The sequence below is a fragment of the Protopterus annectens genome, chromosome 7.part1 (assembly GCF_019279795.1).
Source record: "Protopterus annectens isolate FY-2018-M chromosome 7.part1, PAN1.0, whole genome shotgun sequence".
NCBI lineage: Eukaryota > Metazoa > Chordata > Ceratodontiformes > Protopteridae > Protopterus > Protopterus annectens.
Genome location: NC_056740.1, coordinates 275,999,793 through 276,015,172, shown reverse-complemented (window position 1 = coordinate 276,015,172; position 15,380 = coordinate 275,999,793). Strand labels below are relative to the sequence as shown.

The 15,380-nt window shown below is 37.9% G+C and overlaps 1 protein-coding gene across 1 annotated transcript in view; it reads right to left on the bottom strand.

Annotated features, from left to right (window-relative positions):
• CRELD1 (cysteine rich with EGF like domains 1) overlaps positions 1-15,380 on the bottom strand; it is a 571,547-nt gene that overhangs the window by 51,115 nt on the left and 505,052 nt on the right. The window contains exon 9 of the mRNA XM_044078710.1: positions 13,154-13,249. Coding sequence (XP_043934645.1) covers positions 13,154-13,249 — 96 coding nt within the window. The remainder of the gene's footprint in view (positions 1-13,153; positions 13,250-15,380) is intronic.

The following is a 15,380-nucleotide window of genomic DNA, read 5'->3' as shown; positions in this document are numbered from 1 at the left end:
TTCTTCCAAACTGAGGGCACATCCCTTGTTTTCAGTTTCCTGTGGGCATTCTATAGAAAGTTCTATAGCATCTTCCTGTGGCACCTTCTCTTCAATTTCATCCTGTACCATCTGTTGCTCTGCCATATGGGAACTCACTGGCCTACCACTCCTCAACATTGACTGCATCACAGTTTCCATAGTTTCCTGTTCCTTTCCTTGCTGTTTAGCTTCAAGTGAAAGTTTACACTGGTTTCCTGTGGAATGCTCCAAAATATCTTGATTAGACACCGGACCAATTTTTATTTTTTTATTTATTTAACATTTGTTAACCGGGAAAGTCCGACTTGGAATGAAGCCAATTTTCAGCAGAGGCCCGGGGAGAAACACTCCAGATGCAAGCCTTTTAATTGCTTCCTGTTTCACTGGTTTCCCCTTAATTTGGATATCCATTGCTCTATCCTGTTGTGGTGCTTTCTGCATTCAATTTTCTATACTGAATCCTTCACTTTGCAGGTACTCCATAACCTCAGTTTCTATTTCTTTAACTTCTCCATTACTAATCTCCTTTTCTGTTTTTTCGCTGTCTTCTTATTTTTTGTACTGTAGTTTTCCATGTCTGGATTCTTTTGGCTCTATTTCTCTTCAAATATCTTCAGTGCTACTCTTTTTGTATTGGTTAATTTTGCTTTCTCTTTTGCATAAATACTACACCATATTAAATCTCTTTTTCTTTCCCATGTCCATATTTCTTCTTCTGATGTTTACTGATCTTCCCGTTTCTCCTTAAATTGGGGACTCACTCCATCATGCTGTGATGTAACCTCTTAGACCTACTACACCACATCCTTTACTTTGCATGCACTCCGTAACTTCAACTTCTATTTTTTTTAATTCTACTTTACTAATCTTCTTTTCTACATTCCATCTTTGTGATTTTTTTTTTACTGTAAAATTTTCCATATCCAGATGCCTTTGCCTGCATTTCTCTTCGAATATCTTTGGGGCTACCTTCTTTATACTGGTTAATTTGGCTTTCTCCTTTACATAAATATTGCACCATATCAAATCTCTCTTTCCCATGTCCATATTTCTTTTTTTATATTTTTCAAATATCTCTAGCTTTTGTTGTTTATATTTTCGTACTTCCTCAGATGCTTCTTCATCCAAACAGATCAAAGTTTCTTGATCTATATGCGATTTTTCACAAATCTGTTGTATTTTAATGAATGCAAATTTTCATTTGAAGCGTCTGACAGTTTTTCTTGCAGAAGTATTTTTCTTTCCTCTAATTTCTCTCAACCATTTTGTATATCTTGTGCCTGGAAATTCTGGGCTTTTTGCATAATAGTAACAATACATAATTTCTTTCTTATCCTCAATAGTCCACTCTATCGTCTTTATGGCTCTTCTTCGGCCTATCAGTTTTTGTGATATTTGTGGACTGTTACTTCCTTCTACAATGGAGTGGGGGCATCCTCCCTCCTGGGCATAGCCTGGCTGCATTATAGGAAGATTTCAGTATTTTGAGGTGGGAAGTTGGTATAATGGTTAAAGTGTTTACCTTACAAACACAAGGTGCAGGGTTTGACTCTCACTTGAGGTAATTGGCTAGGCTTACAATGGCCCACAAGGGCAGTTAGCCTAGTACTAATCTATGAAACTCTATGAAACTCTATTCATTTTTTCCAGTCCTGGTACCAGTGCACCTACCAGAATTGGGCATTTTTTTTTATCCTGAGTCTTGCACACCCAGCTATCTATTTTAATGTTTGACCTACTTCTGTCCATGATGTATGCTATATAAATACAGTCTACATTATCAGTGTCGCCTTGGTGAGATTTTGTGATAACAGGGTCCACCTCGTTAAGGTACTCACCAAGATTTGAGGATTAATTCAATTTCAGCACTACTACTCCTCTCCTTTACTTGCTGACTTTTCATCTCTCCATTTGGACCTTGCTCAACATTGTACTGTTTACATACCCTATATGAATAAAACTATCAAATGTATTGCCCTCTGTAAACTGTGAAAGAAATTTACTGACTTTTATTGCTTCTGGGATTCAGTTATTCCCTTACTCATTTCTTCCATGACCCTGGTGAAGAGTCAGCATCTCCATCTCATGTTTGATGCTGCTTCTCATTTTCTTTGGCCTCCAAATGCCACAGTCTCTCATTTTCTTCAGCCTCCAAGTACTGCAGTCTTTCCGCTGATTCTAATTCCACCTGTTTTACCTGCTGCAGTCTCATTTTCTTCATCCTCAAAAACACCACTCTGTCTGCTGATTCTAATTCCAAAGGTCTGGCCTCCCGTTCAAGTCTCTAACTCCAGATGGATATTTAAGTCCTCTGAGGAAAAGGTGAACTGTCCTGTTTCTGAGGGCTGCAAATTCCAATTACCAGTCCGGTTATACTCCTGATTACTGGTCTGGGCTACAGCTACAATTAAGGCTGAAATAATTTCTTCTTTAGTCAGTTTGACATGGACCAGTCCTTTGGCATCGCACACCTTGGCCAACTGATTCTTTGTCAGCTTGCCGTAATCCTCTGACGACATCTTTGCCTGCTTTTCCCGACTAAACTAAACTAAACTAACAAAAATAAATAAATAAAACCATTGTGAAATGAAACTTTGAATGTTTACCTTGTGTTTGCTGAGAGGACACACCTTTAGTGATAACTGCCTACAGAAGTTCATAATATCTACATCACTGCTCAACAATATGTGACTTCTCTACTCTTGGTCAGTAATCAAGGAGCCTGAATTTTCACCACTGACACTGGAAAGGGAGGTTCACTTGGAACAAAAATGGATACACCCAGTATTTCCAGATGCAGCTCCCTGCATTAAGCACAATTTCCCTTAAGAACACACAGGGAACCCACAGTCTGGGGGCTAGTTTCTCTCTCTCTCTCTCTCACTCCAAATCCCCAATAAGACTCCCCACTGGCACAGCTGCAGGGTTGAGTCCCCAGTAGAGTGTCCAAAACAAGTACTCCAGCACCCTCTCTGTGAAACCTGTGTTTTGTGTCCCTGGTCCAAGCAGCTGACACAAACACACACACACACACACACACACACACACACACACACACACACACACACACACACAACTGGGAAAGAGTGGCACATATTTACTACCTATGCCCCCTTCTGCCCAGAATGAGGTAGTTACACTGCCACCAGATACCCCAAAGCTAGCTACTCTAAGACTCTTTCAAAGGTACCCAATTATACTGAGTGAAGTTAATATTAATACAAATGACAGTGTTTGGCCAATGCGGTAAGGCTTTCAGGAGTGCCAGTGTCACCAAACAGATACAAGTAGTAATATATTTATGTGTGTGTTGTACCTTTAAGAAGCATTTCCAAGGAGAGCATGTGCAGATAAATAGCAAGCACATGCTACCTTCAGTGCCATTTTGAAAGTGCAACCAGAGTGTGAGCATGTATGAGAGAGATACTCAACAGTTTATAAGGTTATCTAAATTAAAGTAACTAAGCCTCAATCCTGATGTGTCTATACATAATAAAGCTGCTTTAACAGAACCCACAAATGTTAGTGTTTTATCCTGACCAGACAAGCGACATGGTGTCAGAACCAGGATACCAGAGACTGCTTTTCAGAGCTATGAGGTGCAGAGTTAATTAACAGTGAAGGTAAATTAAGAAAACTAAGAGCAAAAAAGAGCCATAAACAAGCTAAAGGTAATGAAAACTTGCACAAACAATTTTATTAAAAAGATAAAACGGAGCATTATAAGGGCACAGAACGCATTATTAAGCAAACGAATGGCACAGAAACATTTACTAAGAAAACGAAAAACACAAAAAGTTTATTAATAAAATGAAATGCTTGAAGTAAAGATAGTTGCTAAAACAATTACCAGAAAAGCACATAGGAGGTTCAGAGTCACCTCAGAATTGCAAAACGAGCATGTTTAAAGTAAAACGAGATTAAATGGGCAAAATGAAAATAATAAAGGGCAGAAAGGAAACATTAAGCATAAATAAACCAAAGCGACTGCATGCCTTTTGGCAAATTACTGTGTTTTGGCATTAACTACTGTTTTGTATTTACTGAAGCTATTCAGGGCATAACTAGAGTTATTTGAAGTGTCGCAAAGTGTGTAACAGAGCTTACAGTGTATGTTTATTACTGTGCATTTATTCCAGAGAGTATGTGTGCAAGTGCAAAGTACAACTATTTTGTGAAGTGCTGTCAAAATACAGCCATTTCGAAAAGTTTCTTATGCTGGGTGTGTCTATTCACAAAGGGCTGCCATTACAGAGTGTTTCTTAGACTGCAGAGTTATTTAGCAAAGTACAGCCATTTTGGAGGTGTTTCAGTGTGCTGTGTACTGTATATTCGCAGAGTGCAGTTCTTTTGAAATGTTTCCTACACTAAGATGTGATTTCTTTAAGTACAGTAATTTCAAAACTGTTCTTGTGCCACGAAGACTTATTTCGCAAAGTATTTCGAAAAGTTCAATTATTCAGAGGCTTACTGTGCTATTGGGCAGAGTTACAAAAGTCAAGGCAAACAGAACACAGCTCTGGATAAAGTGCCCCTGATAAGCAAAAGAGCAAATCCAATGAAAAAAAAACTCCAGAGGCACACCACGACAAACGGAGCCGACCTGATGAAAACCTTTTTTTTCACACGAAGAGCATGTTCATTTGTTTTATTCTGACCTGATGAGCGACATAAGTCCTCTCAAAATTTCAAATATTCTCTAAAGGACTAGCCATGATGAAAAGTTTAAATATATTTAATTATAAATAATAAAAGAATATGAAAATACTAAATAACTATTTACAGTAAACACCAGAGTTTCAATCACAGGAAATATTAAAATAACACAGATGAGTATTTAACTAATCTGACTATATTTCCCCGACTGGTTTAAAGAATAATTACTCCCTGGTTACTTACCTGAGCAAAGCAAGATGAAGTAGGTGAGGGGTCCTTCCTTGTCAGATTCCAAAAACAAGAGTGCAATGAGACTTCAGTCTCACCTAGTACTAAAATATCAATTTTAGTGATGGATTGCACAATGACATCGCATACATCTGGTCATCTGACTTCTGGTTCCCATGCTACCCCCTTGACTAGAAGCTGTCAGGATTTAGCACTTATGTGTCAATAATACACACACACACACAGCCTTGTTAATTTCTGCTACAGCCCCTGGAAGTCATAAAACATTTTAAACCTCCACCCATCCACAGTAGCAATTAGTTCACTTCAAAGACAATGCAGAAAGCTTCCTAGTACAGACTTTTTGTCTCTGGCTGCATTGAGAACTGTAAGATACAATCTTTATAACCTAAGCCAGGTAATTTATTTTCAAACTATTTTCAAAATTTGAGTTTAACCTCTCCTCTTCTAGTATCCTCTGTCAAAATATATGCATTTCAACAGTTACAATTATACACGTACATTTTTTCCTCTGCCCAGCAGGACACACTGTTGCTACATTTTTAACACAAACTTGACAATACATTTTCAACACAAGCATCTGTACAAATCAGTTTAATATTCAAATAACATAATTCTTTACTAAATGTAAGCTAGCTTGCTGGCAAATGTTACACATCCACTGCTCTACTTCTCCTGGCATAGCTGGCAATACCTCACATCATCACAGTAAGAATCATTTGAAATCCATTTCTTGCATTCACGATCTGGGCATTCTTCTTCACAAGCGAATGATGCATCAGGGTCTGGTGTCTGCCATTGGCCAGACATCTTATTTCTGTCAACATACTGCCTAAATCAAGTGCTGTCACCATCAGACTTTAGGATGGTGACAAAACTGTTATGCGGTTGTCCTGTCTTGAGTATCATGATGCGCTCTCCCTTGGGCTTTTAGGTTCATAGGTTCATAGGTTGATACTAGGCTATCAGCCAGTTCTTCCCACATTATGTACTTTCCTGGACCCCATCCAATTGTCAAGGTTCCTCTTGAAGAGGTCCAAAGAGGCACTCTGCTTGACATGTACAGAGTCTGGGAGTCTCTGGGGAACCTATCCTCCAGCATGTTTTGTTTATTGTAATGACAAGGTTTAGATCGCATGTCCAACAGCTCTGGGTTTGACATGGCCTTGTATTTAAGCAGAGATCGCCTCTGAGTAGATGATATGTGACAGAGTATAGCTGGAGTTTTATAGTGTAGGGCATCTGCTTTAGGCCTGATTCTTTTAGTGTGAGGTATCGAGGCCCTTCCAGTTGTTGCAAGATGTCTGAAGAGGTACATACCAAATGGGGTGTTGTATTCTATAATGGGTCTAATGAGGTAGTTTGCAGTCATCTGCAAACTTTAGATGCCAAACAAGAGCCCCCCTTGGACTGAACCTGAGGTACTCCACTTGTCCCTTGTCTGGAGCTGGATTTGGACAGTGTGGGTTCTATCAGTACTTTAGCAAACCACCCATTGGACATGGGGATTAATGCCCAACTTAGTAAGTTTATCTATGATTACAGTGGGGGACACTAGGTGAGGTGCCCAGTTCATATGTGTAGTTCATAGTACACACACCCAGATGTCATCTGTCCCATGGATGCTGTATTCTTGCTTTTAGAGAGAGAGTGTACCTGTGTGTGGCCGTTTACTGGAATTTGGCAATCTTCTGGTATTGAGATGGGCCATTTAGGGGTGAGGGGTTGCCATTCTGTTTCAGCTCAGAGCAGATCTGAGATTTGGATGATGAATTCAAACCAAGATCATTTACTGACCCATATAGAATGTATCACAATACATCTGCTCTACAAGATTTGCACTGGCTGCCAGTTGCAGTCAGGTGTGTATTTAAAACCATACCTAATTCTCCATATTAAACAAGGTAAATCAATTGTGCCCAAGTGTCCCTTTTCTGGGGTGATGAGGGACCACTGGTTAAATATGTTGCTTAGACTCACACAGTATGCAAAAGGAGATAAAATCCAAAAAAATGTATAGCTTGAAGAACCAGCCAGAGGATATTCGACAACCACTTGATTCAAACAGTAAAAGTTAAGCGCTACTGTCCCAAATCATTAACCAAGGGACTTCTTCAGAACTAAAAAGCATCAAAATCCACAGCTTAAAATACTAAGAATAATTACCAATAAAACAATTAAGGCAGTTAAATGAATAGATTGCAATGACTAATTAATCATTAACCCTCTAGGTGCCCAAGTGTCAGCATACAACTAATACTGACATAATCAGTTAACCCAGGGGGTACAAAAGCATTTAACCGTAATTGCCACTTCAGTTCACATAATTCTAAATTCTCAGGTAATAATTTACCCTGAACATCGGGGACAATCTGCTGTATTACAGAAAAAACAAAACCATGATCTTTATACTCAAAAATATGCCTACATAAGGCATTTGTCAATTTTCCTTTTTTGATGTTGGCCAGATGATCATAAACACTTTCATGTAAACGGACATTTTTCCAAGCAGGACACTGCAAAGACTTTGCCAGGTACACCACATTCTTAGATTGACAATAAAAGTGCCCTTGAATACAAAAATAAAAATTACATAATTTAAACCCATCTCCTGTAGATGTTAAATATGGACACACTGTTTACACATCCCAGTGTTTACACATCTCACATTTGAAGTTACCCAATTTTTATTGTTGTTATTAAAACCCGTATTAGGTGACCACCTACTCTCCACCATGTTTCGAAGGAGTGATCCGTTTTAAATATTATGACAGGCTTACACCAACATTTATTTATTTATTTAGTATTTTAACAGCTGAAATGTCCTTGTTGAAAACTGTTATAAAGGATAAACACCCTTTCTCATTTTTCATTCCATTTTCCTCAGCATTTGCAAAATGGGAAATGTTATTATTAATAATGGTATAATCATCAGTTTATTAATAATGGTATACCCATCAGTTTGATGACCTAAATTTCTCCTTTTAAGTAAGACCTCTTTATTTACATTGTTCAGCAAGGTGTTGGGGTAGCCCCTTAACATATCAAGTATAAATTCAATTTCTGTTAAAAAATCAGCTTCACAGTCACCATCCTAGCTGCTCTCACCAGCTACCCTTTTACTGCAGATCTCTTTTGATAAGGGGGCAACAGTTAGTATACTCCAAGTACGAACTGGAAAATGTAGGCTTTCTATAAATCCTAGATTTTAATTTTCTATCCATAGAATCGATAAAAATCTCAACATCCAGATAAATCCTTTCTCTATTAAATGTATGAGTGAATTTAAGAAATTCTGTGGTGCCATTAATTTAGAAACTCTTCCAATAACTTTTCAGATCCTATCCAGACCAAAAACAAATCACCCAAATACCTTGTACAGTACCCAATAAACTTTTCAAATTTGCTTTTCAAGATATATTTGGATTCCCAGTACATTACATAGTTGGCGTAAGTGGGCACACATGCTGCCCCCATAGCTATGCCAACTACTTGTTTAAAATGTTTTCCCCCCAAAAAAGACAAAATTATTGCAAAGAATTACTTCCATTAAAGTGACTACAAGGTTTATTCGATAGAAAGTGAAAACAACGAATCAGTAAATCCACAGAAAAGCTCACACCAGGTGTAGTGCAGCAGGCAAAAATATAATCCAAATACAAACATAATGCAGCAAACAGCAAAAATGCAGCAAGCGGAGATGAATCCAACTTTGAACTCCAATAATAATAATAACTGTTTTTTATGTGTAGATTACACGACAAACTATGGTATTTTTTATGTGATTTTACATATGTAGTCTTTTACTGTGTTGGACCTGCATTGCATGGCATCATTTATGTAGTCTTTCACTGTAGTGTACTTGCATTTTTACAAAATACAGTGGTCCCTTTAAGAATAAAAAACTTTTCTGTATGTGAATGAACGAGAGGAAGTGAGGTCACTAGTTTTATCTTTTAAAAGGAGGCTGAATGTAAAGTACTTTGTCTGATGAAGAAGGACGAAAGCGCTTACGTTTTGAATTTGGATTTTTGGATTAAACTTGGGAGTTCAAAGTTGGATTCATCTCTGCTTGCTGCATTTTTGCTGTTTGCTGCATTACGTTTGTATTTGGATTATATTTTTGCCTGCTGCACTACACCTGGTGTGAGCTTTTCTGAAGGTTTATATGATCCTGTTTGTATTTGTTAACCTCAAATAACTGTGTCTAACCAGTATAACCCCATATCATGTGGTATAATGGAGAACAAATTTTTAACATCTATAGTGACAAAAAGCACATCATCAGTAACTTTCACATCATTTAGATGGGAAATAAAATCCTGAGAATCCTTACAAATGTATTAAGTTCTTCTAAGCCATTTTTTAAATAAAAATCTACCAATCTGGCCATAAAATAAGTTTTGGATTTCTTCCCATCAACAATAGGCCTAAAATGGAGGTTGACATAAATCTTTATGGATTTTAGGAATTCCAAAGATGCTTGCTATTACTGGGTACTCATTTTTCACATAATTATATTCTTCCAAATTGACCTGACCCTAGTACAGCATTTTATCCAGCATAGTTTCAATTCTCTTAAAAGCAATATTAATTTCATTTTGGAGACCTCAGTATATGTCCCATCCGCAAGAACAACATTCATACAATTACAATAATCAACTTTCTCCATAATGATCATACCATTACTCTTACCAGGTCTCATAACCCTTATGTTTTCGGCATCCACAATATCTGCCAAAAGACACTTTTCTTCCATAGCTAAATTGTCCTGACCACAACATACACAGTCTCTAACCATCTGCCTAAAATCCATTTCACATGCTTTCTCAAAATGTTAACTGTTAAATGTACTACACTGTAAATACATATTTTCTGGCTTGTCACTAGAATTAAACCATAAACATAAGTTTAATTTTCTTGTATATATAATTTTAAATCAAGTAACAATTCCACTATATGCCCTCTTCGGGCCAACAGAAAACTAAAACCTTTGGCAAGAATGTCAGCATGAGCAAGAGAAATACATTTGTTTGAGTAGCTAAAACTTTAAAGTCACCAGTACTATTCATAATCACCTCAGGACCAACAAGTTCAGCAGAAAAAAACAATTAGACACTTGAACAGTCAATATTAGGTTCAATAAATTGTCCAAAAAGCTTTGAGGTTGTAGAACTCCCTTCAATACTAAAATTAGGTTCAAGAATTACATCTGACAAGTCACTGTTGCATCCAAAGTTACCTCTTGATGTTACTTGGTCCTTTTTTATCATCTCTTTTGTAGTCACACCACATCTTTTCTCTTTGGATGAGCCCTTGAGCCAAAAAGTCCAGATGAACAACATTCACCTCCTGGTTCATAAAAAAAAAAAATGAATCATCTGCTTCATGGCTTCTATTTTTGCCCCTATTTTTAATCCATTCAGAACACCACACTCCCTTCGTTAAGGGTGAACCTGGGCATTCATTACAGGCACTCTGTTGAATTTGAGCTCTTGGAAGTGATGTCACGTCTTTTTGGCAGCTTCCTTGAGCTTGACTGGATCGAGGGGATTTATTGTCATGGTTACCAGCACTGGCAGGGTAGGCTCATACTTGCCTGTATCTCTTTAAGCTTTCTAAGCTTACGGAAGTAGATATCATTGCAACTTTTTTCTACCCTGGAAAAAATGTTGTCGTAGTTGGTTTTATAATGTTCAAATAGTATATCCTTACAAATAACGTTATTCAGCGACTCCAGAGTCTTATTAAATCCCTCCATGTGTGTCTCATTGTCTCTAATCTTTAATTTCATAACTTCTTATCCCACATTATCAAAAATAGCATGCAAGTCCCTGATGAAATCGGAATTGGAAAAAGCTCTGTCAGGATAATGCCACAGTTTCAAGCCTTTAGGGACTTGTCTTAACTCGATATTCCTCTGCAAATAGCTATTCTCATGTTGGAGAGCAGGTGGTCACCTAATATGGGTTTTAATAATAACAATAAAAAAATTAGGTAATTTCAAGTGTGGGATGTGTAAACAATGTCCCGATTTAATACCTATGGCATATAGGTTTACATTATGTAATTTTTATTTTTGTATTCAAGGGCACTTTAATTGTCAATCTAAGAATGTGGTGTACCTGGCAAAGTGTTTGCAGTGTCCTGCTTTTTATACAGGCATGCTGTAATTAAATCAAAAGGTGCTTCAACAAAATATTAGTTTAAGGGTGTGCACACTTATGCAACCAGCGTATTGTATGTTTTTTTTTTATATATTTTTCCCCTAACAGATTTGTTTGTTTTTTCAATTGAATTGTACAGGTGATAGGTTACATTAAAGGTGGAAAAGTTTTGAAATGATTTATTGTGGTCTCATTTTTTTATATCACAAAAAAACAGGCATTTTAACAGGGTTGTGTACATGTTTTATATCCACTGTACGTCCACAGACTGTAATGGATGCATCTCTGCATATGTGAGGTGATGCATCCATTAAAGTCTGTGGATGTACAGCATGCTTTCCCTAAGCTGATAACACCAAAGTTAAAGTTTACTGTTTAGCCTCAGTGTCACAATCCTGAGGAAAGCTGTGTTTTTTTAAAAGTTGTTATGGGAACTGGAACAGCTGAAAATGTTCACAGATGGGGTGAAATTGCTGTTTGATGCTTTGTGCACCACATACCATGGTGGCAAGTTTTTTTTAGTCAACAAATCGCTTTAAATCTCATAATTTAACTATATACCTGCCCTTCCCCATCCACTACCCGCAGCCTGAGCTTATAACTCCATAATCACACATCGTGGAAAGGCAAAATTCTCTAAAACAGTGCATATTATTCTCAAGTCTTCAATGTTTTCACTCTTACATGAGACAGCAAGTGGTTTCAAAGGCAAATACTAACTAACTAAACAAAGGACAATCAAGATGACTTGAAGGATACATAACTACACAATACAGGACAAAACTGCATCTGTCTGCATAATGTTTTGTCCAACAGCTGTTAACTACAAAGCAATGATACAGGCAATGTTTCCTGCTCCTGAGTTCCCTGACATCAGCAAACACTACAACAAGCTCAATGTCTTGTTAACAAATACAACCTCCTACAAACAAGAACATTAGGAGAAAGTAGAGAAAGACAAAGCATTAGAGAACAAATTATCGATCTCTGCTCTAAACTACAGTAAAACACATGGTGCAGTTAACAAAACATCACTAGTGTTACTGCTACACACAGTATCAGTGTAATCCCTAAAATAAAGGTAAAAAGAACTGTAAATAAGCACAAACTATAAATTGGGAAAGTATAAATAAAAATCTATAGCAATTGAAAATAAACTTGTAAAAGATTACTGCAAATGACCACTTTAAATACTGTAGCTTAAAATATGAAGCAAAAATAAAAATTACAGCAACTGCAAATAAACAAGCTGTGTTTTATCAACATACCCAATGTTGCACAATATTTATTGGATGTGATCTACAAGGACCGAATAATCACTCAGCCAAGAAATCAGCTATGTTGAGAAAAAAAAAAGTATAAAATTCAGCATAACCCTAAACCTGCATTAACAGAGTTACAAATCAGTTCAACGGCAGCAAGCCAGGAGTTAGGTTCCTAGGGTAAGTATGCATACAAATCACCAGCAGAAAGTAAAAGGATGCAAGAGAGAGAAACTTGATAATGTCATAAATCCCACACAAGCATGATGCTGAAGAAATTAACTTAAAAATGATTGACAAATAGATAAAGAAACTTCCCAAAGTCTGGAAGCTGACACTAATAGTAATAAAAAAACTACTGAATTAGTCCAGGTTAAACCAAGTGTGTGTAGCAGAGAAACCTCACTTTAGTACTGTTGAGGCAGGACGCAATCACATAGTATAGACAGTTCATATAAGCAAGAACACACTAATCATATTCCCTGAGTTAAATAGTGGTGCAGGTAGAACTAAATGAAAAGCTAACCCTGCAAGCAAATGTACATATTGGAGCACTACAACCAGATAATGACCATCCTGCTGACCATATTCCAGCAATAAATACTGGTGCTATAATAATAAACTTTAAAAGCACTCCTGCGGAAGTGCTCTGTCATTACCGATGACAGCTGGATATGTTCTAAAGACTGGTCTTTTCAGGAAACAGTGTAACATTTCTCAAACTTAGAGCATCTGAACTAGTGTTTTTTATGGATCAGAAAAGAATGCAATAATAACAGAGATACAGACAGCACTTACCCACACATTTGGTGCCCTCTCGGACATATCCTGGGCTGCACTTCTTACAGTTGCTACGTCCAGCTCCCTTGCATCCCACACAAGCTTTGTCACATGCTAGGAAAAGTAAATCACAACTTTACAATTGTGCAGAGCAAGTATACGTAAACTAAAATGTAACTACTGCAAACTGGATAATTCTCCTTAAGCTGACAGCATGTTCATTAATTAAAGACTACCTGTGCAATAAAAATAGTTTGCATCTTCTGCAGCTTGTAAATCAAGAAATCTTATTTCTACATTATTTTCTCAAAGCAATGTCTACATGACTCAACAGACCAAAATTAGTTTTAGCATACACCTCTAACTTATAGTGATTGGAAAGAGCACACAAATTTGTGAGTCTCACTTGACTTCAACTACTTTCCAAAATGTCACCGAAGAAAACTTACTTCTCAAGTTTTATTTCCATACAGTGGTGAATAATAATTATGAAGCGTAATTATACAAGACTTATGACCCACTACAAAGTCTCTACGTGGGAAAAAATATAAGGTTTAAAACTTTATCCAAACTCAGTACAGGAAAAACATAAATATACAATATATACAAATGCACAAATTAATAACACACCACACCACCCCTAAAACACAGAGGGAAGGAGGGAGGAGGGATGGACTGCAGCAATGTGATCCGAAACATCTACATTATGGTAGGTACAAACTGTACTATGTTCTTCATTCCACATTGCTGCAGTCCAAGCTATTCCTTGGCTTGTCTTGTCTGATCTTTAGAGCAACCTTTGGGAGAAGAGGGAGAGGTGGAAAGGCATACACATGAAGATTTTTCCAACTGAAAGAAAGAAAGCTTCATATTGATATGTAGATGCTGCAGCAGTGTCCGAGTTATCTGTCTGTAAAATCTGATCATTTCCTGGTCGGGTCAGCTCCAGTCCCTTGATCTCAGTGAGTAAATCTAGCTTATTTGAAAATTCTTTTGGAATGCAAGGTAACACTTGAATGACAGTGTCCAAATCCTGGCATTGCAGCCATTTGAATTGAGATACCATTGCAGCTTCCTATTGAACAGTCATCCATGAACCCTATGGGCTTGACAAGATGCCATGAACCCTAAGGGAACTGAAGAGTATAGTGCATCCGTTAGGGACTGGAATTGTTTTCGTGATGGAAGCAAGGAAAAGATTCTTCATGCTCTTGTCCGGAAAGAACCCACCTCTGGCTGCTGTATTCAGTCTCACACCCAGAAAGCACATGTCTCTCATTGGCAATCTAGATCTAGGCATTTCGCTCACAGAATGTACCAGAGCATCTTAGTTACTGCTTGACATATCCCTTGCTATTTCCAGTCTTCCCTTTTTCTTTCTTAGAATCATAGACATGAATTCCTAAGGATAGATTTGAATGAATTCAAAGAAGCAAGCTATCGGAGCCAGAACCTTTGTGAATACTCTGGCTGCAGCAGTAGATAGATGCAGAGAACTAGAAATGAATTTGAAGCCCAAAACGCAGATACTCTGACTTACTAGGTCTTATAGGCACATGAAGGTCTTTGCTCCCAGAAGTCTAAAGTTGCCATCCAAACTCCTGCCCAGCAGAGGTCTTGCTGTTGTAACGCCAACATCTTTGAACCTCCAGAATTGTGTTGAGGAATGATAGGATGTTGCGGTCCAAAATTGTCCTCCACGGTGTCTTCTTAAGGCTAGGATAAGGCGACTCCCAAAATCCCCCTATCCTTTCTGGTACACAGGACTGGCTGATACTGGAGTAATAGTAACAAAAGGAGTGCTTGTGAGCCTCTTTTAGGGAGGGAGGGGGAAGAAATATTGCCTTTAGCAAGGCATTGTATGAAGGGCAACTCCTGTACTGGTGAATGAAATCCAACACCCATCCATCTTGGAGTGATTAAGAAATCCCAATTTTGACCCCGGACAGTCTTCCTTCCCAAAGGAGCTGCCAGACGAGAATCCACTGGTTAATAAAAAGGAGGAGCTTTGCCCTGTTTTAATCCAGGACTGGAATCACTGGCAGCTGACTCAAGGCTGCAGGTGGAACCCCGGCTCTAGGCCTAAAAGAACCTTGAGCCTGCCCCTACCACACGCCTAGACCTTCCCCTAGACTGGGAAGACCTAGCAGGATATGTCCATCCCTAAGTAGGCCACCACTGTCTACTAAACTTCAAGTGGGCTATGTCCATTTAATCTTTAACAGCTCTGTATAAACTTAGCTAA